This window comes from Poecilia mexicana, unplaced genomic scaffold (genome assembly GCF_051168715.1).
Source record: "Poecilia mexicana isolate PSO_F unplaced genomic scaffold, ASM5116871v1 scaffold_12, whole genome shotgun sequence".
In the NCBI taxonomy this organism is placed as follows: Eukaryota; Metazoa; Chordata; class Actinopteri; order Cyprinodontiformes; family Poeciliidae; genus Poecilia; species Poecilia mexicana.
Window position 1 is genome coordinate 3,540,230 of NW_028263381.1, and position 19,780 is coordinate 3,560,009.

The following is a 19,780-nucleotide window of genomic DNA, read 5'->3' on the forward strand; positions in this document are numbered from 1 at the left end:
CAAATGAGTTTTTCACACAACACTTTTCTATGTATTTATAAATGTATTTATGGCCTAATAAATAAGAATGTTTTTTAACACCTCAGTGAGGTTACGTGTAATTGTTTTCAGAATACTTAAAAGACTACATCAGTTTAAAAAAAAAAAGACACTCCAGTTCCAAATCCCAACCTTCCAGCAGGTGGCGATTCTGAACAAGTGGGACGCTTTTTCCACATAACAATAGAATTCAAGGAAGAACAAACTGACCAATCATGTGGCAGTGACGCCACCGAACGTTTGCTTGGATTTTGCAGAATGTTTGAAAGCAGGACGCTTCTTAAAACTAGATGTAAATCTTTAGCTTTCCGTTTCAACAGCAACGAAGACGCCATTTTTTACTTTTTAAAACTGGTTTCTCTAAGCAGTATAAAAGCAGGGAGAGAAAATGTCACAGCAGGAAGAGAAATAAACTAGCATTTTTATTTAGCAACCGTAGAAGTTAACCGAGTACCAGACGGTTTGAGTGTTGTTGCTTTTGTTACGAAGCGACGCATGTATTGGCTATCAAGATGGAGGTGGCTGTTAAAGGTGAGTTTCACTAAGAAAATTAAAAGAGATTGTTTCAAAATATTGTCTTACATGTTTCTTTAAGGCTGGAAAGTTTTCTGTCCATCTGTTGTGGGCTGGACAACAGTCTATGTTCTTGTTTTAAGCGCTACAAGTAACATTGGTCTCAGCATTTCGCTGACACAGACTGGTTAGAGAGAGAAAAAGTTACCTACCCCTCTGGATCCAAAGGCCCAGTTGAGGTGGTTCTGATGAGACCCCTGGGACAGACAGAACTTTCTCTAGAGTCTCTTCTGGTTTGGGATCCACCAGAATACACTGCAAAGTTTACTTGGAAAAATCTGTCTGGTTTCCTTTCTCGGACCTGTTATCCTGACAAAAACTGGATGAAAGGTTTGGAACAGAAGCAGAAAGAAAACCGTAGTAACTCTGAAACATGGTGATGGCAGCATTATGATCTGGTGCTTTTAATGAAGGCAGATGCTGTTATCAAAAGATGGTTTCTATGAGTGACAGAAACAGAGGGAGCGTATGGTGAATGCTGAAACTGATGGAAAAGTTGCTTCAACAAAGAATTAATTTAATACTATGCCCACTGTTGCAACCAGGTTACATTTACTCCTTAATAAACCAGTTTTTGAATGATAAAAAAACACAGGGTTTGCTTTGTTAAAGTTAAAACAACTGTCAACATAATCCGTCATGGTTTCATTTTTTTAAGTCCCCAAATTTAAAACAGCAGTTTGCACACTTTTGAGAGCAACAATAGAGATGTTTAAACCTGTTCTGTGGAAGTAAAATAATAAAAAAAAGAACTGAAGCTCTTGACAAGAATATTTAAGTAGAATGGAGTAATTAAGACCTTTATAGATTAAAAGAGAAAACAATTAAATAACAAAAATTGACCATGAGTGGGAGGTGGAAAAATAATTTTTAGATTAATATCACATATTTACAAAAAAAAAAAACATGGATACTCTCTGATGTCTAAAAGCTGCAAAGTTATGACAATAAAACTAGTTTTCCATGATTAAAGGCATACATTTGAAACAAAATTTCCAGACATTGTACAGTCAACTTTAACATTTACTGAGGTTATAAAGTCAGACATTTGCAACCAAATCTTGGAAATCCTCTTAGACTGAAGGGATAAATTTAAGAAATAGGAATCTGGAAAAGTAAGTGTAGATCCAGGGTCAGAACAACATCTGACTGTGTAAAGGATCCGGAATAAACGCCTGTGACTGAGAGGAAGAAGTCGCAACACGACTGTATCAAAATTATACATTTTCCTATAATGTTATTTTTGTAAATATTTTAAATTAATCTCAGAATTTCTCGCTTTTTTGTCAAAAATGTACTCCTCCATTTACTCTAGAATGTCCCTAATGCCCTGTTGTATCTAAGGAAACTGTCTCCCTTGTTGAACCAATTTATAAAATTCCTGACTGACCAGTAAGACGTCACAGAATACATCTGAACTTTTGTGTTGGAAAGTGTTCTGTTTACTTCTTAATTACCGCATTTGTGTTTCCAGGGAGAGCCAAAAGGAAGCACCTGAATGCGCAGGAATGTGACGAACTGCAGCGCAGCGAAGACGGCACAGACGCTCTGACCAGACACAACGCAGCGCGGGGCAGGCGAGACCCCAACTGGGGCCTTTACCCCAGAACCCCCACAAAGCAACGGCGGAAAGGTAATGCACTCCAAACTATGACCATGTGGAACAGATATGGGGATCAATAAACAGTGGTGGTAAAAAAAAAAGGGAAAAAAAATTAATGAATTGCTACAGTCAAGTTCCTTTTAGGAAAATCTTTTGATTGAACCAAATCTGTTCTTGCCTTTCCTGTTTGTGAATTTAACTTTATTGTCTTCAAACTGTATAAATAAACTGCTGAGGTTTCAAACATTGACAAAATAGCACAAATATCCAGTAAGTAAAGAGGGACAATAAATTGATTTTTGGGATTAATCAAATTTTTGCGTTTTGGACAATAAAATTTTTGGATTTTTTTATTTATTTATTTTGCCAGTGTGTTTCTATAGCTCAGAGTGATGCCAGGACGGCCATCTTGTTTCTTTGTTGCTGGCCTTTGATATAATTTCAAGACGTTTCTGGTGAATCAGTGTCTTTGTTCTGATAACATTATGACTATATTCTAGTAATTAACCAGAGATTCTCATAGCCTGGCCCTTATACTCTGTCGCACAACTAAAGCAAGAGGTGATTGAAATAAAAGCTGCTTTTTCAAAATAATTTTGGTCATGTGTAACGTTTACTTTTAGTAAAAGAAAACGAGAAAATAAAAGATTAAAATTGGATCTAGCATGAAACGTTTGAGATTTTATTTTTTTTAAGATTTGTCACCCAGCCCCACCTCTAAGAGAGACTGTTTGCAAAACTACACATAAATACTGACCCTTGTATTGAGCCGTATATTTTTATTTCACCTAATTATGTGACTCTCACAAAAAAAATAAAAAAATTGAAGTTCTCTACTCTTTTCTATCATTTTTTAGGTCCGTTTGTTTTAGGAAGTCCATCTGGGCAGCAGAAGGCTATTCATGACTTTTTCTCCGTAACAAAAGTTATCAGCTCCAGTCCGCACAAATCCTCCGCCATGCCCTCCACATCAACGCACAGAGCGGGGCCAGGGGTCGTATTCGAGGATGACGAGGAGGAGGAGGACGATGATGACGTTAGCTTGTTGGCCAACCCGACTGCAGCCGAGGTCATCGCCGAGGACGAGATTGACGACGACAGTCTCTTAGCTGCTGAAATGTTGCCAGAGAAGGTTTCCTCCGCCGAGGCCCGACTGCTAGAGGCGGACTATCTGGAGGGAATGACGGCGGAGATGTTCGGAGACGACGAGGACTTTGACGACTTTGAGGAGGAGGAAGGGGAGGTGGAGCCTCTTCCTGACGTCCACTTTGGACTCCTGAGCAGCGACAAGGTTCTGCTGCGCCCGCAGGGCTGCGTGGACGACCTCCCGGAGGAGGTGCTGAGGGAGGTGCTGTGTCTGGTTCCCGCAGCCGACCTTTATCGCAACGTCTGCCTGGTGTGCCATCGCTGGAGGAACATCGTTCTGGACCCGAAGGTGAGACCGACCGACCGACCCGAACCTGAACCGGCAGCACCAGGTTCTCTTATTGTCAAGTCACATTTCAGCAGCAAGGCAGTTTAAGCTCCTCCTCTGGGCTGTAGCTTCTCACCTTTCACCTCACAGACCAGCCCTTCCCCATGACTCCCCCACTCAACTCCTTCAGACTAGCCAGCAGCAATTAGCAACACCTGGTGGCACTGAGCTCATGCTGTGCTCATCAACTGCTGGTAAAAACGTTACAGGGTTAAATGAGGAGCCATGTTGTGATGACTTCCTGAAGGTCGAGTTTCTTTAAGAGACAGAGGCCCAATTTCAAAGTGTTAAATTACAAAGCAAAATTTCTTTTAAGTCATATTAGATATATAGAGCATTTTATTACAACTGAACGTAACATTCTTACTTTATTGTGCTATAAAATGGCACCATGTGCCTGGAAAACACACCAATGCCGTCCTTTAAACTTACTAGCATGTTTTATAGATTCTACTCCCAAAAAACTTTCTAAACGTTCCGCCGCTCCGTTTCTCAGTTTGTGCCTTTCAAGAAGCAATACTTCCGCTACATGATGAAAGAGAAGGAGACGGTGCTGGAGGTCTGCTCCACTCTGAAAAACAGCAACATCACCTGCCCTGCACCTTCAGAGCACAGCATCCGAAACCTCGTGGTGTAAGTCTCCCCCTTCAGTGTCGTTTGGGATCAACTGTGGCAGGTCTTACACAGGTGTTCCAGTATTTTTTATGTTTTTTTTTTTTTTTTTGTTGTTGTTGTTCAGGCTAATGGCTCAGCATAAAGTCGGCGAGCGTGTGAAGCCAGACGACGTCCTGAGCTGCGTGAAGAAACACAGGCTCTTCCCTCAGGCCGAAGCCACCATCAGGCTTCGGATTCCTGACATCCAGAAGTTTCTCCCCCTTGGCATTGAGGTACGACTCCGTCGCAGGTTCAGGAGCCGGTTTAGATCTTTACGCTGTGAACCCGACGGCAGGGTTTCTGTCTGACCTCCAGGGTCCCAACCCGTACGCAGCCATGGCGGTCATATTGGTCCTGAGTGAGAGCGTGGGCGACGTGCAGGCCTTGGTGTCTCTGCTCTCCCGCTGCATGTCGCTGACCACCATCACAGAGTATCTGAGCCACATGGCCATGATGCTGCTCGCTTTGGAGAGGAACAAAATCAAGATTAGCTACAGGTGAGACTAGCAGGTGGTGATGTTGATGTTCAGATGTGGTTCTGCTCAGCCTCACAATGTTTTTTTTGTTTTTTTTCTCTCCCCTTCTCAGGTTACACTACAACATCTACTACGTTCTTTACTTGCTGGAAAACGGTCCATTTTCTACCAATTCTAACCAGAACGGGTGAGTCCAAAGGACACTGGCTTTAATTAGCACTTAAATATGAAATATATAATAATAATAATTCTAACTGTTGTTGCACAATATATGGGCATCAACATCTGTGTCGGCTGGTTTTAGTGATTTATTTTAGCATGAGTATCGGTCCAATAAGTTAAACTGCCTATCCAATCAGCACCAATAAATAGTCCCTGACAGTCTTCTCTTTTTTAATGTTTACTACAGTGAAATTTGCAAAAGAATCTCCAAACATGCACAAAGGAACCTATTAATGAAATTCAAACTCTGTCCTAACTTGTTTCTGTGAAATCTCAAGAGGGTTTTAAGAGTTTCCGTCTTGTCTTTGTGTGTTGGCGATAGACTCCCTCAGATTCATCTCACGAGAGAACAGCAGGAGATCCTGAGCCACGACATCCAGGACGACCACGTGGTCAAGATAGTAGCGTTTGCAGGTATCGTTTCTGAGCGTTGCAGACCTCTGCTGTTTGACTTTTTCAATCTTAGCTGCAGGCATCTGAAGTAAAGATGTCAGTAATGTGACAATCATGACAGAGCACCGCTTTTCAACAGTTGGTTGGTAGCTGAGTTTCCTGATGATATGACTATGCAATTTGACATTTTCAAAAATAAATTTGCTTAATGGAAACATGGCAGTTTAGAAAAAAGTATATATATATTTTCCAATAAAAAAAAATGTTGGTTCTAGGATGAGGTGGGGTTTATTTCATAAAACTCCAAGGGAAACATTTTTTTCGCCTCACACAAGTCACATGATCAACAACCGGATGTTGCCACTGGCACAAACTGGGCTTATAGCCTGAACAAACTTATTCACATGTGATTTTAATTTCATTTCTTATTTAATGGAAACGCTGCGAGTGCAAAATTTTGCCTTTTTGACATTTGCGAGACCATTGACAAAGTTTTTTCCACACATTTACAATGGAATTGCGCGTTGCGTTAGTTTAGACCAGGGATGTCGGTCCTCCAGGGTCGGCATCCTGCATGTTTTAGTTCTCTCCCAGGTTTAACACACCTGGTTGAAATGATGGCTCGTTAGAGGGCCTAAGAAGAACATAGACATACTGAACAGGGTGTTTCTACCACCAGGGAGAGAACTAAAACATGCAGGATGCCGGACCTCGAGGACTGACTTTGGGCGCCCCTGGTTTAGACCATTTGGTTCATATATTATGTTAATCCAGTCAGGAAAGTAATTGGTGACAAATAAGCCAGAAGAAAATAATAATTTAAAAAGGTTTGGCTTTTTAATACCACAAGTTAAGAACATTGTTCCAACACTGCTGCAGTTTTTGCCCTTTGATTTGTTTGGCACTTTGACACCAGGGGGCGACCTTTCTCTTTTGGTTCAGTCCTACAGTATGTTGTCCTTAGAGCAGCAGAACTATTATAATGAAGCTTGATTCACTGTTGAAATATCATCCTACACACTAGTGTTCAAGCTAAACCTAAATATTAACTCTTAAAATAAGTTTGCTAAATCAGAATAGAATCAAGACTTAAAAACAAAAAGTTTTCAGCCCAGTCTGTAGTCCTCTCCTAGTCTCAATACTGTTTTTGTCTTTTCTCTGTGTGACACAGGCACGGGGAAGACGACCACGTTGGTGAGATACGCCGCTCAGCGTCCGCACCTCCGCTTCCTCTACGTGGCGTTTAACAACTCGGTGGCCTCCGAGGCCCGACGGCGCTTCCCTCCCAACGTGGACTGCAAGACGGCCCACTCCTTGGCCTACAGCGAAGTCGGGAGGAGGTGAGGAACCTGTTCAGGAGGCGGCAGGTTGCTGCTGCACGTTCGTTAACCGGATTCGGTTGTCTTGGTCTTGTGTAGAAAGGCGTCACTTTCTGACTCCACTGTCGCGCTCTTCGTCGCAGATATAAAAATCACGAGAAGCTTACCTTCAACGTGAAGCCGTTCTCCATCAACCTCGCCCTGACTCCTGGAGCTGGAGGCTACAGCAGGGCCAAAGTGGTGGCCACCATTCTGAACACCTTCATGGCCTCGGCGGACCAAACCATCGGGCCCCAGCACGTCCCCTACGACTACGCAATCTGCAAGGGCCGCAGGAAGATCATAGAGCCCGACGAGCAACAGGTAGACGCTTCCACCGCTTTCGCTCTCCTGGTGAATACATCCGTGACAAAGTGTTAACATTTTCTTTTGTACTTCTAGTTTTTTATCGCCGAGGCAAAGGGCATCTGGAACAAAATGAAGGACGTCAGAGAGAAATCAAAGCAGGCCTACTACATGCCTCACGACGGTACGGCGTCCACAGCGGAAATGTGTGGAAGCTAAAACAGCTCAGGTTAAAACTGGACTCTTTGTTGCCTAGGTTACCTGAAGCTGTGGCAGCTCAGAGACCCGAAGCCCTGCCTGACGGAACGATATGACGCCATTTTTATCGACGAGGCTCAGGACTGCACACCAGGTACTGTGGATTCAATGGCACATGGCCTCATGGTCGCCCGGTTTGGCCCGTGTTTTTAAGAGCTCTGTTCCTCCGGTCAGCCATCATGGATGTGCTGCTGGCCCAGCACTGCGGGAAGATCCTGGTGGGAGACCCCCACCAGCAGATCTACACCTTCAAAGGAGCAGTCAACGCCCTGCGTGCGGTTCACCACACACACATCTTCTACCTCACTCAGGTACAAGCTAACAGTCTGGCTCTTCTGATCATACACTCAGATTGACTCAGACTAGAGCATAATGGTGGAGGGGAAACTGTGTCTTCTTTTTGTTTTCTTAGAGTAAAACTTTTAATCGTGTAGCTAGTACTTTGTTCACTTTAGATTGCAACCAGTTGTCTTCAGAAATTATCTAAATCATCTGTTTATTTAGATGTACTCTGCTGTAGCCGGATATCTGGGAAAACAAAACGTTTTTCTACATTTGGTCATTCATCCACATAAAAAGTTATTTAGAAGAATTCTGACCAAAATGGATATTTGAGGTCCTACGCATTACAGTCTGACAAATAATGCCCCAATATAATTCACATACTTACACGATTCCCAGTCGACATCGCCTTGTATTTTATTAGCTTTATATTCAAATGTGCTATCTAAAAGTAGCTCAGCTTATATAATTGAACCTTGTTGCCATTTTAATTCTTAACAGGAAGTAGTTGTTGTTTTTGAAGCAATCTGATTGGCTGACCTATATTTTATCTTTGTGCTACACTGCCCCCTATGGGTTTGGCAGGATTTGCACTGATTCCAATGGATGAAAACTTTTCTGATTCCAGTCCCATGTGTACAATTTTATTCTTTAAACAATGATGATGATAATTGCTGCAAGGTTTGTGATTCAATGGGTGTGAATATCTCGAAAGCAAGTTTATAAAAATGGTGGCCATTATATTTACAAACTGCTTTTATATTTACTCAGATTTTTTTTGCCTAATATAAAAATTCAGGTGTAGGATAAGTGTGTAGATCACAAATTAGTCTGACTATTTAGAAAGTTTTATCTTCAACCCCTGAGGATGAAGTGTTAATAAGACTGACTTTAACTTGTTTATTTAGAAAACATGTGAATCTGATGAGCGGCCATGTTAACTGGTTTTCTAATTAAAGATAACTCACACACTTTTTAAAAAAGTTTACTCATCTTTAGCGTTTTGCAGCTGAAAAGCGTCAAATCACGCTGTGTGTTTTTGGTCCAGAGCTTTCGGTTCGGAGCAGAGATCGCCTTCGTGGGCGCAGCCATCCTGAAAGTCTGCAAGGGGGTCAAGAAGATTCTGGTTGGAGGAATGCAGAAAAGTAAGAGCGGCAGAGGGTCGTCTTTAACAGAAGTTTGTTTTAGGCTTTTACTTAAAACTGCAACTAACAGTTATTTTAGTGATCGACGATTCTGACGATTAATCTGTTAATTGGATAAAGAAAATTGCCACATTCTGCAGATTTTGCATTTATAATCACTTATGCTTAGTTGATGCAATATTAGAAATATGTCAAGAGACGAAAATAATCAAATACTTCAAGTCCTTTATGAAGTAAGAAGATAAACATTTTATTTCCTAAAATGACTGACAGTATAGGACTAATCTGTTAACTATTTTTCAGCCTTACTGATTAATAATATGATAGCAAAAGGTGCTTAAGAGGAGATTTAAAAATGTTAATCATGATTAATCGCGTTGCATCATGATTAAATATGATTAATTATGCTGCAACATGATTAATCACGATTAATCGTTACAAACCTTATTTTTTACTAAATTTTCCTGAAAACAGACTTTTGGTCAGTATTGTACATAGTTTGAAACCCTTCAATTTTTTTAATTTTTTCATTAAAAGGGAAACTTGGAAATGTGTGATACATACTATAATAGAAAAAAATCCCTCAATGCATCATATTGTTTTGTTTTTGTTTTTTGCATATTTTATGGTTTTCTTAATGCAAAGGGTTACAAAAACCAACATTATTCTATATTTGAACAGATTTTAGTTGGCAACCGGTTTACATTTTTTATTACCAAACTTCATACTTTCCAGACATAAATTAGCACATTTTCTTGTCCATATTCAGCCTATTTTGCTGTTTAAATTCAAAGGTTCTGCCAGAATTTTCATCTGTCATTTTATCAATTATAAAAAGGATGGATGGATTAATTAGGGTGCGTTCACACTGCAGCCTGAAGTGACTCAATTCCGATTTTTTTGACGTAATGCGACCTGTATCCGATCTTTTCATGGCAGTGTGAACAGCACAGGTCGGATTCTTTTTCGAATCTGACCCATATCCGATACGTATCCGATTCAAATGCGACCTAACGTTCAGGTCGTCTTCATCCGAACTGAACGTCACTGATTCTCAACAAATCTCACTATTATGCGTCCTGATAAGCGCAAGTGGGAAGAAAAACAACCATGACGGGATTATATGAGGATTAAGTTGTTAATATGTTGCTCCGGCCGGACAACAACTTGAAATATGTAAGCTAAGCTCCACCGTTAGCCTCCATGTTTACTTACGCAAACACTGAGCACTTCTTCTTTTTATGGCAGTTGGCAGAACACTTAGAACGCTGACGCTATTGCGCCCTCTACTGCGCATGCGGGACACTTCAGGTCGTTTGCCTGTTCACACTGCAGAACGCATACAGGTCGCATTTACTGGCAGTGTGAACGGCCCCGGCAAAAAAATCAGAATTGAGTCACTTCAGGCTGCAGTGTGAACGCACCCTTAGTCTACACAGTGTACCTTTAAAGATGGGTGTTTTGATCAGATTCTACTGTTAATTTTCCAGGTGGTGTGTGTGATGAGACGGCAGAAAAAGCCCTGGAGGCCATGAAGAAAGGCGAGAGCTGCAACCGGGGGAAAATCGGCGTCCTGTCTCGGTGTAACCTGGGCGTCTTTAAGGGCGCCGTCCAGCTTACGGACGCCAACCAGCAGTGCCGGATCCACTTCATCGGCGTGAGTGTTTACACCCACAGAGGATTTAAAATCGAAAAGAAAAGTGGTCAGTGTAAACTTTCACTTCCGTCTGACAGGGAGTGAAAAACATTGGGCTGGAGAAGATCATGGACATCTACCATCTGATGACTCATGGGGGGCAGGAATCCAAAAGAAGAGGTGAGTGTCCAGTCCTACAAAAAAATGAACAAATCTTTTCAAGCTGATGAATAAGTTTGATTTACTTGGGTATTATAATTTTAAAAAACAGCAAATAATGTCGAAGAACATTTCAAAAACACTGATTCGTACTGTAGTAGAGAGAAAATAAACCGGAGGGCGCAGCATCCAAACATTAAAATTATCCCTCACACAAAGGACCTGTTGAGACTAAAGCACCAGACTGAAGACTTTTGCCGGGTGATAAATTGTCCCACTAATGATTGCGATAAATGACAATATTGCCATTTTGAGACCATTTTCAAGCAACGTATTGATACGTTTGCCCTCTGAAAGTGAACTTTAATTTTGACACTTAACACTGGAACTGGAAGACATTTTGAAAAATCTAAAATAAAACACAACAGTCAAAAACCATAAATAAAATGGAACTAGAAACCACACACAACCTGAACTACAGATGAAATAAATGATGTCTCTGAAAACAAAATTGCCCTTTAATAAATATGACTCATCAGAATGGAAATAACCAAACTAATTTTAAGTTATGATACAATTGAATGACTCATTGCTTGACACGACAGATAAGGAAACCATAAATGGTTTTCTTTCTCAGTTTCTTTCTCAGTACTTTAGATTACAGACAATATCTGTTAAATACTTTGAAGTTTGTGGGTTTACAAAAGAAAACAAAAAAATGACTTGTAGGTATGAATGCTTTTACAAGGCGATGTGAGAGTAAATGTTTACCTTCTGATGTCCTGTCAGCCATCAAAGACCCCCTCATCCGGACGTTTTTCTCAAGCAAGAGGGACCCATACTTGACCTTTAAGGAGTACATCATCCAAACCGAAGACAAGGAGCTGGACGGGAAGCTCAGCATCGTGGAGAAATACAGAGAGCGCATCCCAGAGCTGGTGGCCCGACTGAAGGCGTGCGCAGAGACCGACTTCCACCAAGCAGGTATACGCCGACTCCAACCCGGAGAAGACGGCGACGGCTGTTTTTTCCAGAAAAGTAGCCACTTTGCGACCCTGCAGCTTGATTTACTTAAGTTGTGATTAGAGTAAAGCTGATGCCAGATGATAAAAGGTCATGGTCTGGACGAAGGAAGCGGAGGGTTTTAGATGGTTGGCTGATCCAAGCGTCTTTTGTGATGTGGAACTCCTGTAGGAGGTTTTTATTGTCACGGCGTATCATTTGAAGGACGACGTGCTGTTTCTGTTTTTCCATTCAGCCTTATGGAAATTAAAAACAAACTATTGAAAATGTGCAGAACTTGCATCTGTCCATTTTTCCTTCATTGTTTTAGCAAATATTTTAATTCTGCAACTAACAACTATTTTAGTAATCGGTTATTCTGACGATTAATCAGGTTTTTTTTTAAAAGGTACACTGCAAATGTTTCTTTTAACCACTTAAGCTTATTTTATACAATATTAAAATAATAAAAAAGAAAATCTAAGAAAATAAATTACTTGATTCCTTTAAGTAAGAAAATAAACATTTAATTGTCTAGAATGCAGTAATAGTATGTGGTGTTCTTTCAACAAATGGCATGTTTTAGAGTCTGTATACTCCAGTAAGCGACTAATCGATTACTAAATTAGTTGACGATTATTTCAATAATCGATTAATCTGATTAATTGTCTTAAGCCTTATTTTCTCTGCACTCAGACTTTATTGTTGGAACTGTCCACAAGGCCAAAGGTCTGGAGTTCGACACTGTGATCGTCACCGATGATTTCGTCACCGTCCCCGCTTCTGGCCACAACTTGTGCCGCATTCAAGACTTCTCTTTTTGTACGTTTCCTTCCCCCTCTCTCTCTCTCTCTTTGTACGTTTCCTCCCCCCCCCCCCTCTCTCTCTCTCTCTCTCTCTCTCTCTTTCTCTCTCTCTCACTCACACACTCTCTCTCTCTCTCTTTCGGAAAAAATTAACATTTTATGATGATTATGAGCTGTCCTGCTGATTGCGCTCGTGTCACTTATCTCCGCAGCTAAGATTCCAGATGACGAGTGGAACCTGCTGTATGTGGCGGTGACTCGTGCCATGTCCTCCCTGGTTATAACTAAAAACATCCTCCGGATTCTCACTGTGGCTGGGGTGGGATATGATCACACAGCACATTCATTACACCCACTGTCTGCTCACAGTCCTCGCAAAGTAGCACAGCCTGTTCAAACCAGAGGTTGCGTTAACAGAATATTTTCCGTATTTGACCGATTATTTTGTTAAACGACCGGAAAATTTAAATCCCATCTGTCATTTGACAGGTTATAATTAACACCCCTGATTGGTGCACATGGACAGATAGTACAGACTTTACGCAAAGAGTTCATCGCAGAGGCAACTAAAATCAATTAATAAAAAAATCCTTTCTGCCTATCATCTCATGGACTCTGAACTAAATGCGTCTTTCTGACCGGGAGCTGGCAGCGCTTTGGAGCATCTGGTTAAGAAGCACATTACAAACCTTTGGTAGAAATGGTGCCTTTAATTCAAGTCTCTATTACAGACCAGATAAAACTAAAGAGAATATAAAGTTGTGTTAATCCATTTATAGTCTCATCAGAGGACCCGGGAGTTTGTCTTGAGGAAATGCATGACGTTGCAGAAGTTAATTAGACCGTAGCATTCACAGTCCGTTGCACAATCAATTCGGATGCGGCTCCGCCGCTGCAAAGAATTAAACTTAACTAATCCTGTGGTTTTAACAAATGGAGCCTTCTAGGTGCATGTTACCCTCCCGCACCCAGCAGAGCGGCGTTCTGGAGCACAGAAGATGTAACATCTGTCCGTTTCAGAGAAGCAAAACTACACACACAAAAAAAAAAATCCCGGTAAAAGCGCACACTTTACTCGTAGAGTTCACTTGATCAGTTTGGATCAGACCGATCCAGCTGACTGATGAACCAGTGCAGATTTCTCTGCAGATGCGACCAGGAGGAATTTGTGAAGCTGTGTGTTCAGACCACAGCAGGTGAAATGCTTGTAATTTAAGTGGAGTCGTTGAATTTAATTCATTAAGTTATTGGGGCCTCAGACAGTGATTTGTGTCACTACAGAGAAAAATTTAGATGCATTTATCTCCTTTATGTGTGATGAAATCTGGATTCACGGTTCAACTGGGTGAATATTAAATAAACCGCATAAAAATGCGGCTAAATAGCCAATGTCAATATGATTACAATTTGACAGGTAAAAATAGAACATGACCGATTTTTAAAAATGTCGGTCAAGATGACAGAGAACAAAAAAAGTCTAGCGCGACCTCTGGTTCACACATCCACTTTTACATCCTCATTTCTTCCTGTTACTCTGATACTCAACGTTCATCATATCATGATGGTTCTAAACTAGTAAAATATGAAGTTTTCACAAAGCATCATTAGGCATCTGCTTCTGGACATTTTGCTAAGCAGCCATCAATGTTTCAGTTTAAAAATAATGAGGAGTTTTGATCTCTGAACATAGCTGAGAAGAAACCCAGATGTATGATGGACATGATCCATAGTATCTTGTTGAAAAAAAAAATCTAGCTAGCTAGCTGTCCAGCTAGTTAGCTCACTAGATACTTAGCTATACAGCTAGCTGGATAGTTCTCTATCTTGCTGTTGTTTAATTAGAGGAATAAAATGTTAAACTTCTTTGCTCGTTGTTTTCCTCTAGTGTCCCGAATTCAGGGTTCCGTAATGTACACGGTGGAAAACACACAGATAACAACCAGTTGCCAGTCAACTTCAGACATATCTAGAGTTTTATTCAGACAATTAAATGCATAGAAAAGCAGATCAGCCTCACACCCAAACCATCTTGAAGTCCAAACCATCAAACAGACATTAATTACCTGAGAAAAGTAGAAAAATGAACAAACATGTAAAAATAGGAGACAAACACAAGTAGGAGAAAAGCAAAGGCAGGAGGAAAACAAAGGTGCCTTTGGGAGCTGCGGCCGAAAAATAAACCAACTTGGCTTGCTGCTATAAAATGACATTTTATTTGAGAGGTGTGTTCCTCATTTTAATATATGCATTGAAGGTGTGTTCTCTCCTTTTAAACCTCTAAGCAGATTCAAATTACCTAGATGGGATGGTCTGAATGATTTTGTCACCTTCTTTGAGACCTATTCAAAACCAAAGATGGAGAGAGAGAGAGCAAAGGTCCAGAGTGAGTAAAAGTCAGAGAGAGTGAAGGTCATACTCAAACAGGATTTTCTCATGTTGGTTACATCTGGAATCTGTCCTGTTTCTCCCTTTCTAAACATTTGAACAAAGATCCTAGTTGTCAGAAATAAATTTATTTTTCACCTAGACCTTGTTTTGTTTCTCTCCAGGTTTTAAGTGTCTTCCTTTCCCCTAGAAAATCACCAAAGAATTTGACTTATGTGAACAGACAGAACTTGTCTTTTCCATCCTGTTTCATCTGAACTGCCTAGCATCCGTTTCCTTTTCTGAGCGATTCATCAAAAAACAGATTCCTGCATTAAACCTAAAGTAACATATAGGCAATTTGGAACCCAATGTCCTTATTTTAAAACGCTGATGATTTTATATGATATTGTACAAGTGGTTAAGTTTAAAAACTAGCATATTTTAATTTTATTTTCCTAACACTGTCTATCTATATAGCTTTCTTTCTAGCGCTCTAGCTATCTATTTATCTACTTCTCTATCTAACTAACTAGCACTCTTCAATATCTAGCTCTCTATGTAGATAGCTTTCTAGTTCTAACATTCCAGCTAGCTTTCTAGCTCTCTATTTGTCTAGCTCTGAGTATCTGCCTATATGGCGAGCGAGCTATCTAACTCTGTTTAGCTCTCTATTTATTTAGCTCTCTATGTCTCCAGCTAGCTATCTATCTAGCTCTATATATTTACCTCCCTATCTATGCAGCTAGCTATCTGAAATTAAAAGCAAACTATTGATTTTGTGATTAGTATTTACCATGTTGCAGTATAACAGGGAGAGAATGTTTGGAGATTTTTCTTACTGTGCTTTTAAACAGTAAAAAACAGGGAAATCACAGATGATATCAGGTTCTGGGCCACAACATCTGAGTCAGCAGGAGCCAGATCTGTTTTTAATTCAGCTCCTCAAACCAACTGCTTCCTTATAAAACTGTATGGAAAATACCTCACTACGCAACTGGACACCTTTGTTCCTTTTAAAAGAACAAACACGGCTCAGACCACAGCAGAAGTACAACATGAAAGCTTCTGAAGTTTCGACCCTCCATCTTGTTCTGATGAACTCGACTGCAGGTGTGGGAACTGTGCCATGTTTTCATTGGTTAAGCTCTTCATGCTCTCAGCTGTGCGTGCGTGGGTGGGTGGTGGCCTGCTGCACTGGTGCAGGAAGACAGCAATGTAAAGTGCAACTGTGATCTTATAACCTTCAGAGTCAACCTGTTTCAGTGTGGATGGTGTTTTTAGTTGATTTTACAGCCACAAACTGTATTTTGTTGGGATTTATTTGTGGAAGACATAAAATCCATAATTGAGAAATGAAAATCAAACAATTCATGGATTCATAGTTTCCAATGCTTATTTAGCAATTCCAGCTCAGGCCTTTAGGGGTATGTCTCTCAGTCTTGTGCATGTAGAGTGTGACATTTTGCTTGTTCTTTGCAAAATAACTCAAGTTCACCAAACAGTCTTGTTTGGTAGTCTGTTGACACCAGTTTGTTAGTTTAGCCACAGTGTCTTGTGGCATTTGCCTCTGGACTTTGACTAGGACACTCCAGCATCAGTATGCTTTTATCTAAAATATTTCACTCCAACTCTGACTGTTTATTGTTCCACCGGGAGGTGAATCTCTGCCTCTTATTATGAAGAGCAGGGTGATGCACAAGGTTGGGTATTGGTAAAGTTGCAGTTTTAGGGTGCCCACCACACTTTTCAGATTGGTGTTGGTTAAAAGAAGAAAAGAAAAAAAGTTAAAAACCATATCTAATGTTTCTTCACTTCCTAATTAAACACTTTTTGCTGATCAATCTTCTAAAATCCCAATAAGAAACTGAACTTTGTGTTTGTAAGGTGATGAAATGAAAACTTGGAGGAAGGAATCCCCACCAAATCCATCCAGTGGAATTTTCCAGTCAGTAAGAGGGTCAGACTTTTTTCCTGTGGAAAAGAGAGAGTATTTACTGGAGTTGTTCGGAATAACTGGAAGCTGAGGCAATAAATGATTTCTGTAGAAATATGACTTGAGCAGAATCACATGAGATTACCTCATGTCCGTCTTTAATCAGTAGACTCCTTCTTCTAGTGGGAAATGTCCAGGCTTTACTTTGTTTAAAAGAAAAGTAGGTTGTGGATGCAAACAATCTTATTACAATTAATTGTCTATTAATAGTTTATGAGATTAAAATTAGTTCCAATCGATTAACTAATTTCGTCCGCTTAGACCGCCTTCAGTGTTGTAGTTTGCCCGCCATCCAGCAGAGGGACCCGCTAGTCATCCTGAAGCAGAGCCAGTTGATAGGTATACAAAATGGCGCAGCCGTATTGGAACAGAAAAGAGAAATGGTCCAACCACGGCGGGGTTTGGGATGCAAAGTGCACTTTAAGCTGTTCTTTTATAAAATATAAACACTCGACAAGCTCCCAAAGTGTCAATTTAAAAGGTTCCTGTTTATTTAGTCCGTATTTATCGTATTTTCCGCACTATAATGCGCACCGAATTATAAGGCGCACCTTCAATGAATGGCCTATTTCAAAACTTTTTTCATATATAAGGCGCACCGCATTATATGGCGCATAGAATAGACGCTACAGTAGAGGCTGGAGTTACGTTATGCATCCACTAGATGGAGCTGCAACAAAACGAATTTCAACAAAACAGTCACCTCCGGTTGGCGAGGAAAGCCTTCCGCGACTGGGCTGGAAGGCTCACCCTTCTCCGTTTGCGCACAGCATGTTCGTGGAGAACGTGGTGCTAAACGAGCTGCAGACGACCTGATTCTAGACGGCCGGTAGGTGGATAGGTCAGTCAAACTTTATTAATAGATTACAAACCAGCGTTCTGACAACTATCCCAGCATGCACTGCGCGCTTCTTCTTCTACGGGCGAAAATGAAGTCGGCGGCTGTTTACCGTAGTTGCTAGACTTGTTGTGGCTCAATATTGGTCCATGTATAAGGCGCACCGGATTATAAGGCGGCTTTTGAGGAAATGTAAGGTATTTAGGTGCGCCTTATTATGCATTACCGAAAATACGGTAATACATCTGACACAAAATGAAAAACGTAACCCTTCATGTTATGGAAAGACGGTCGAGCCTCTTGGAACAAGAGAAAACTTTGGTTTTCAGGGAAATGGCTGTTTATAATTGTTTGTTGATCAATCAGATCAATCAACCTTACATTATATTAATCGATAACCCGTGTCCCCATCATCTCTTTAATTGTTAGGAATACTTCCTCAAGTCGAAGATGCCCAGCTCTCTGGCGGCGGGCGGCGGTCCTCTGCCGTGCTCTATCTCAGAATGTCCCAACTGCGTCACACCTGGCTCAGCGTTCGTCATGGCCAGACAAAAGATGCAGTGTGTAAGACGACTTAAAAATCTTTTTTTATTTATTTATTTTTGTGGTAGGAAAATTCAGGGTAAAAACGTAAAAACAGTTTTTTTTTTTGTTTTTTTTTATTGTAATTTTTTTTTCTTCTTACTTTCATTCAGACCGAATGCGTGACTAACGAGGGCCCGCTGTGTGAGAGGTGCGTGTGGACCCGCATCGGGCCCACGGCCTTCCTCATGACCGACGACGTCCTCTCCATGGCGGAAATCCCACAGCAGCTCCACGTTCCCATCCACCATCCGTTTTTCCTGGAGCTATTTTTTTGATTTTGTCTCCCAGGAGCAGATATTAAAAACAAACTTCTATGCAATACGCTTGAAAAACCAGAATTGGATGACTGTGATGAGTGTGTGAGCAAGATTCACGTTTGTTTCACCAGAGACACAGAACTAATGGTAAGTTTTAACTTTCCCAAAAAAAGAAAAAAAAAAAACTTAATTTTTTTTAACATTTGCACATTTCTGCAAAGGAGATTTTACCTTCTTCCTACAATTCTGTCAAGTTAATAGTGTTGTGTGTTTTGTAACATATACTTGAAAATTAAATTTTCATTTTCTCTCAATTTCCAGGGTGGGTTGTGTTTCTTTTCACCTAAATAAGCACATTTTTTCCACTACTTCATCTTTGACAGGAAAAACCTGCTTCCAGTAAATCTCACGAATTTGGCAAAGTTGCACAAAAGTCTTCCAGCTCACAAATTGGTTCCATATGTGACTACGATTCTGCAGAAGAGACACGCAGGAGTATAGCGAGACTGTTGTTGGTTTCGCAAGTGATAAAGTCTGCCAATTTTATTTTGGCTTCTAACATTGGTGGACAAATGGGAATATAATGTCAATAATGACTAACGGGTGTCAGGAAAGGTTTTGGATATTCCAGGACTCGATGAAAATCCTAAGTTTGAAATTCACAAGAACTCATAAGTCATTTAAAGACTTTTGGTTTCTGTGGCTGTGTTTGTTTTTTTGTAAAGGTTCTGGCAGCTTGACTCGCAATGTGGAAGAAAATTCCATGATACAGGAAATGGCAAATATTTTTTGACTGGCCAGCAAGAAGAGAAGAGAAGAGCTGTAGAATTAGTCAGCCCCGTCAGTACACCCTCAGTGATTTATTTAAAATGTTTTGTTCCTCTTGTCTTGCAGCTAGTGAAAATTCTAAACTTAAAACAGCTGTAGTCTATCCCATAAACATCGTTGGCATGTTCAGATGTTTAAAGCCAATCGGTTAATATTAAACCAGCTGATGCTGATTGGCAAATAACAGCAGAAAAGTTTCTAGATACTGAAAGATTCCAGTTGCTCTCTTGGCTTTCTATAGATGTTTGTTTGCAAATCTTTTTCTCGTTTAATCTTTATTAGTTGTCATACTTTTTTTTTTTTTTTACCCATAACTTTATATGGACCAATTGTATGTCTTTGTATTATTTTTGCTTCTTGCTAACATCTGCAATGAATTTTATATCAGTTGCTCAATTAGAAATAGTTCAACAGACAAAAAAAATGTTGATTCTGATACAGAATCTTTTTAGAAAGCTAAAGATTAGGGTGATTCATCTAGTTAAAGCTAAAACAGTTGTGGCAGGCTACTGCTCTAGTTTACCGA

At 40.4% G+C, this 19,780-nt stretch overlaps 1 protein-coding gene across 1 annotated transcript; it reads left to right on the forward strand.

The window, feature by feature from the left end:
* Window positions 1-239: 239 nt before the first annotated feature.
* fbh1 (F-box DNA helicase 1) lies at window positions 240-18,740 on the forward strand. The gene is made up of 21 exons (XM_014999448.2): window positions 240-570; window positions 2,087-2,245; window positions 3,073-3,650; window positions 4,186-4,322; window positions 4,429-4,576; window positions 4,659-4,840; window positions 4,932-5,006; window positions 5,364-5,455; window positions 6,606-6,774; window positions 6,897-7,116; window positions 7,195-7,282; window positions 7,355-7,450; window positions 7,531-7,667; window positions 8,687-8,783; window positions 10,274-10,440; window positions 10,518-10,599; window positions 11,368-11,562; window positions 12,277-12,402; window positions 12,599-12,705; window positions 18,014-18,148; window positions 18,280-18,740. Exons 1-21 carry the CDS (start codon window positions 552-554, stop codon window positions 18,442-18,444), a joined length of 3,174 nt encoding a protein of 1,057 aa, XP_014854934.1. The 5' UTR covers window positions 240-551; the 3' UTR covers window positions 18,445-18,740.
* The last annotated feature ends 1,040 nt before the right edge of the window (window positions 18,741-19,780 follow it).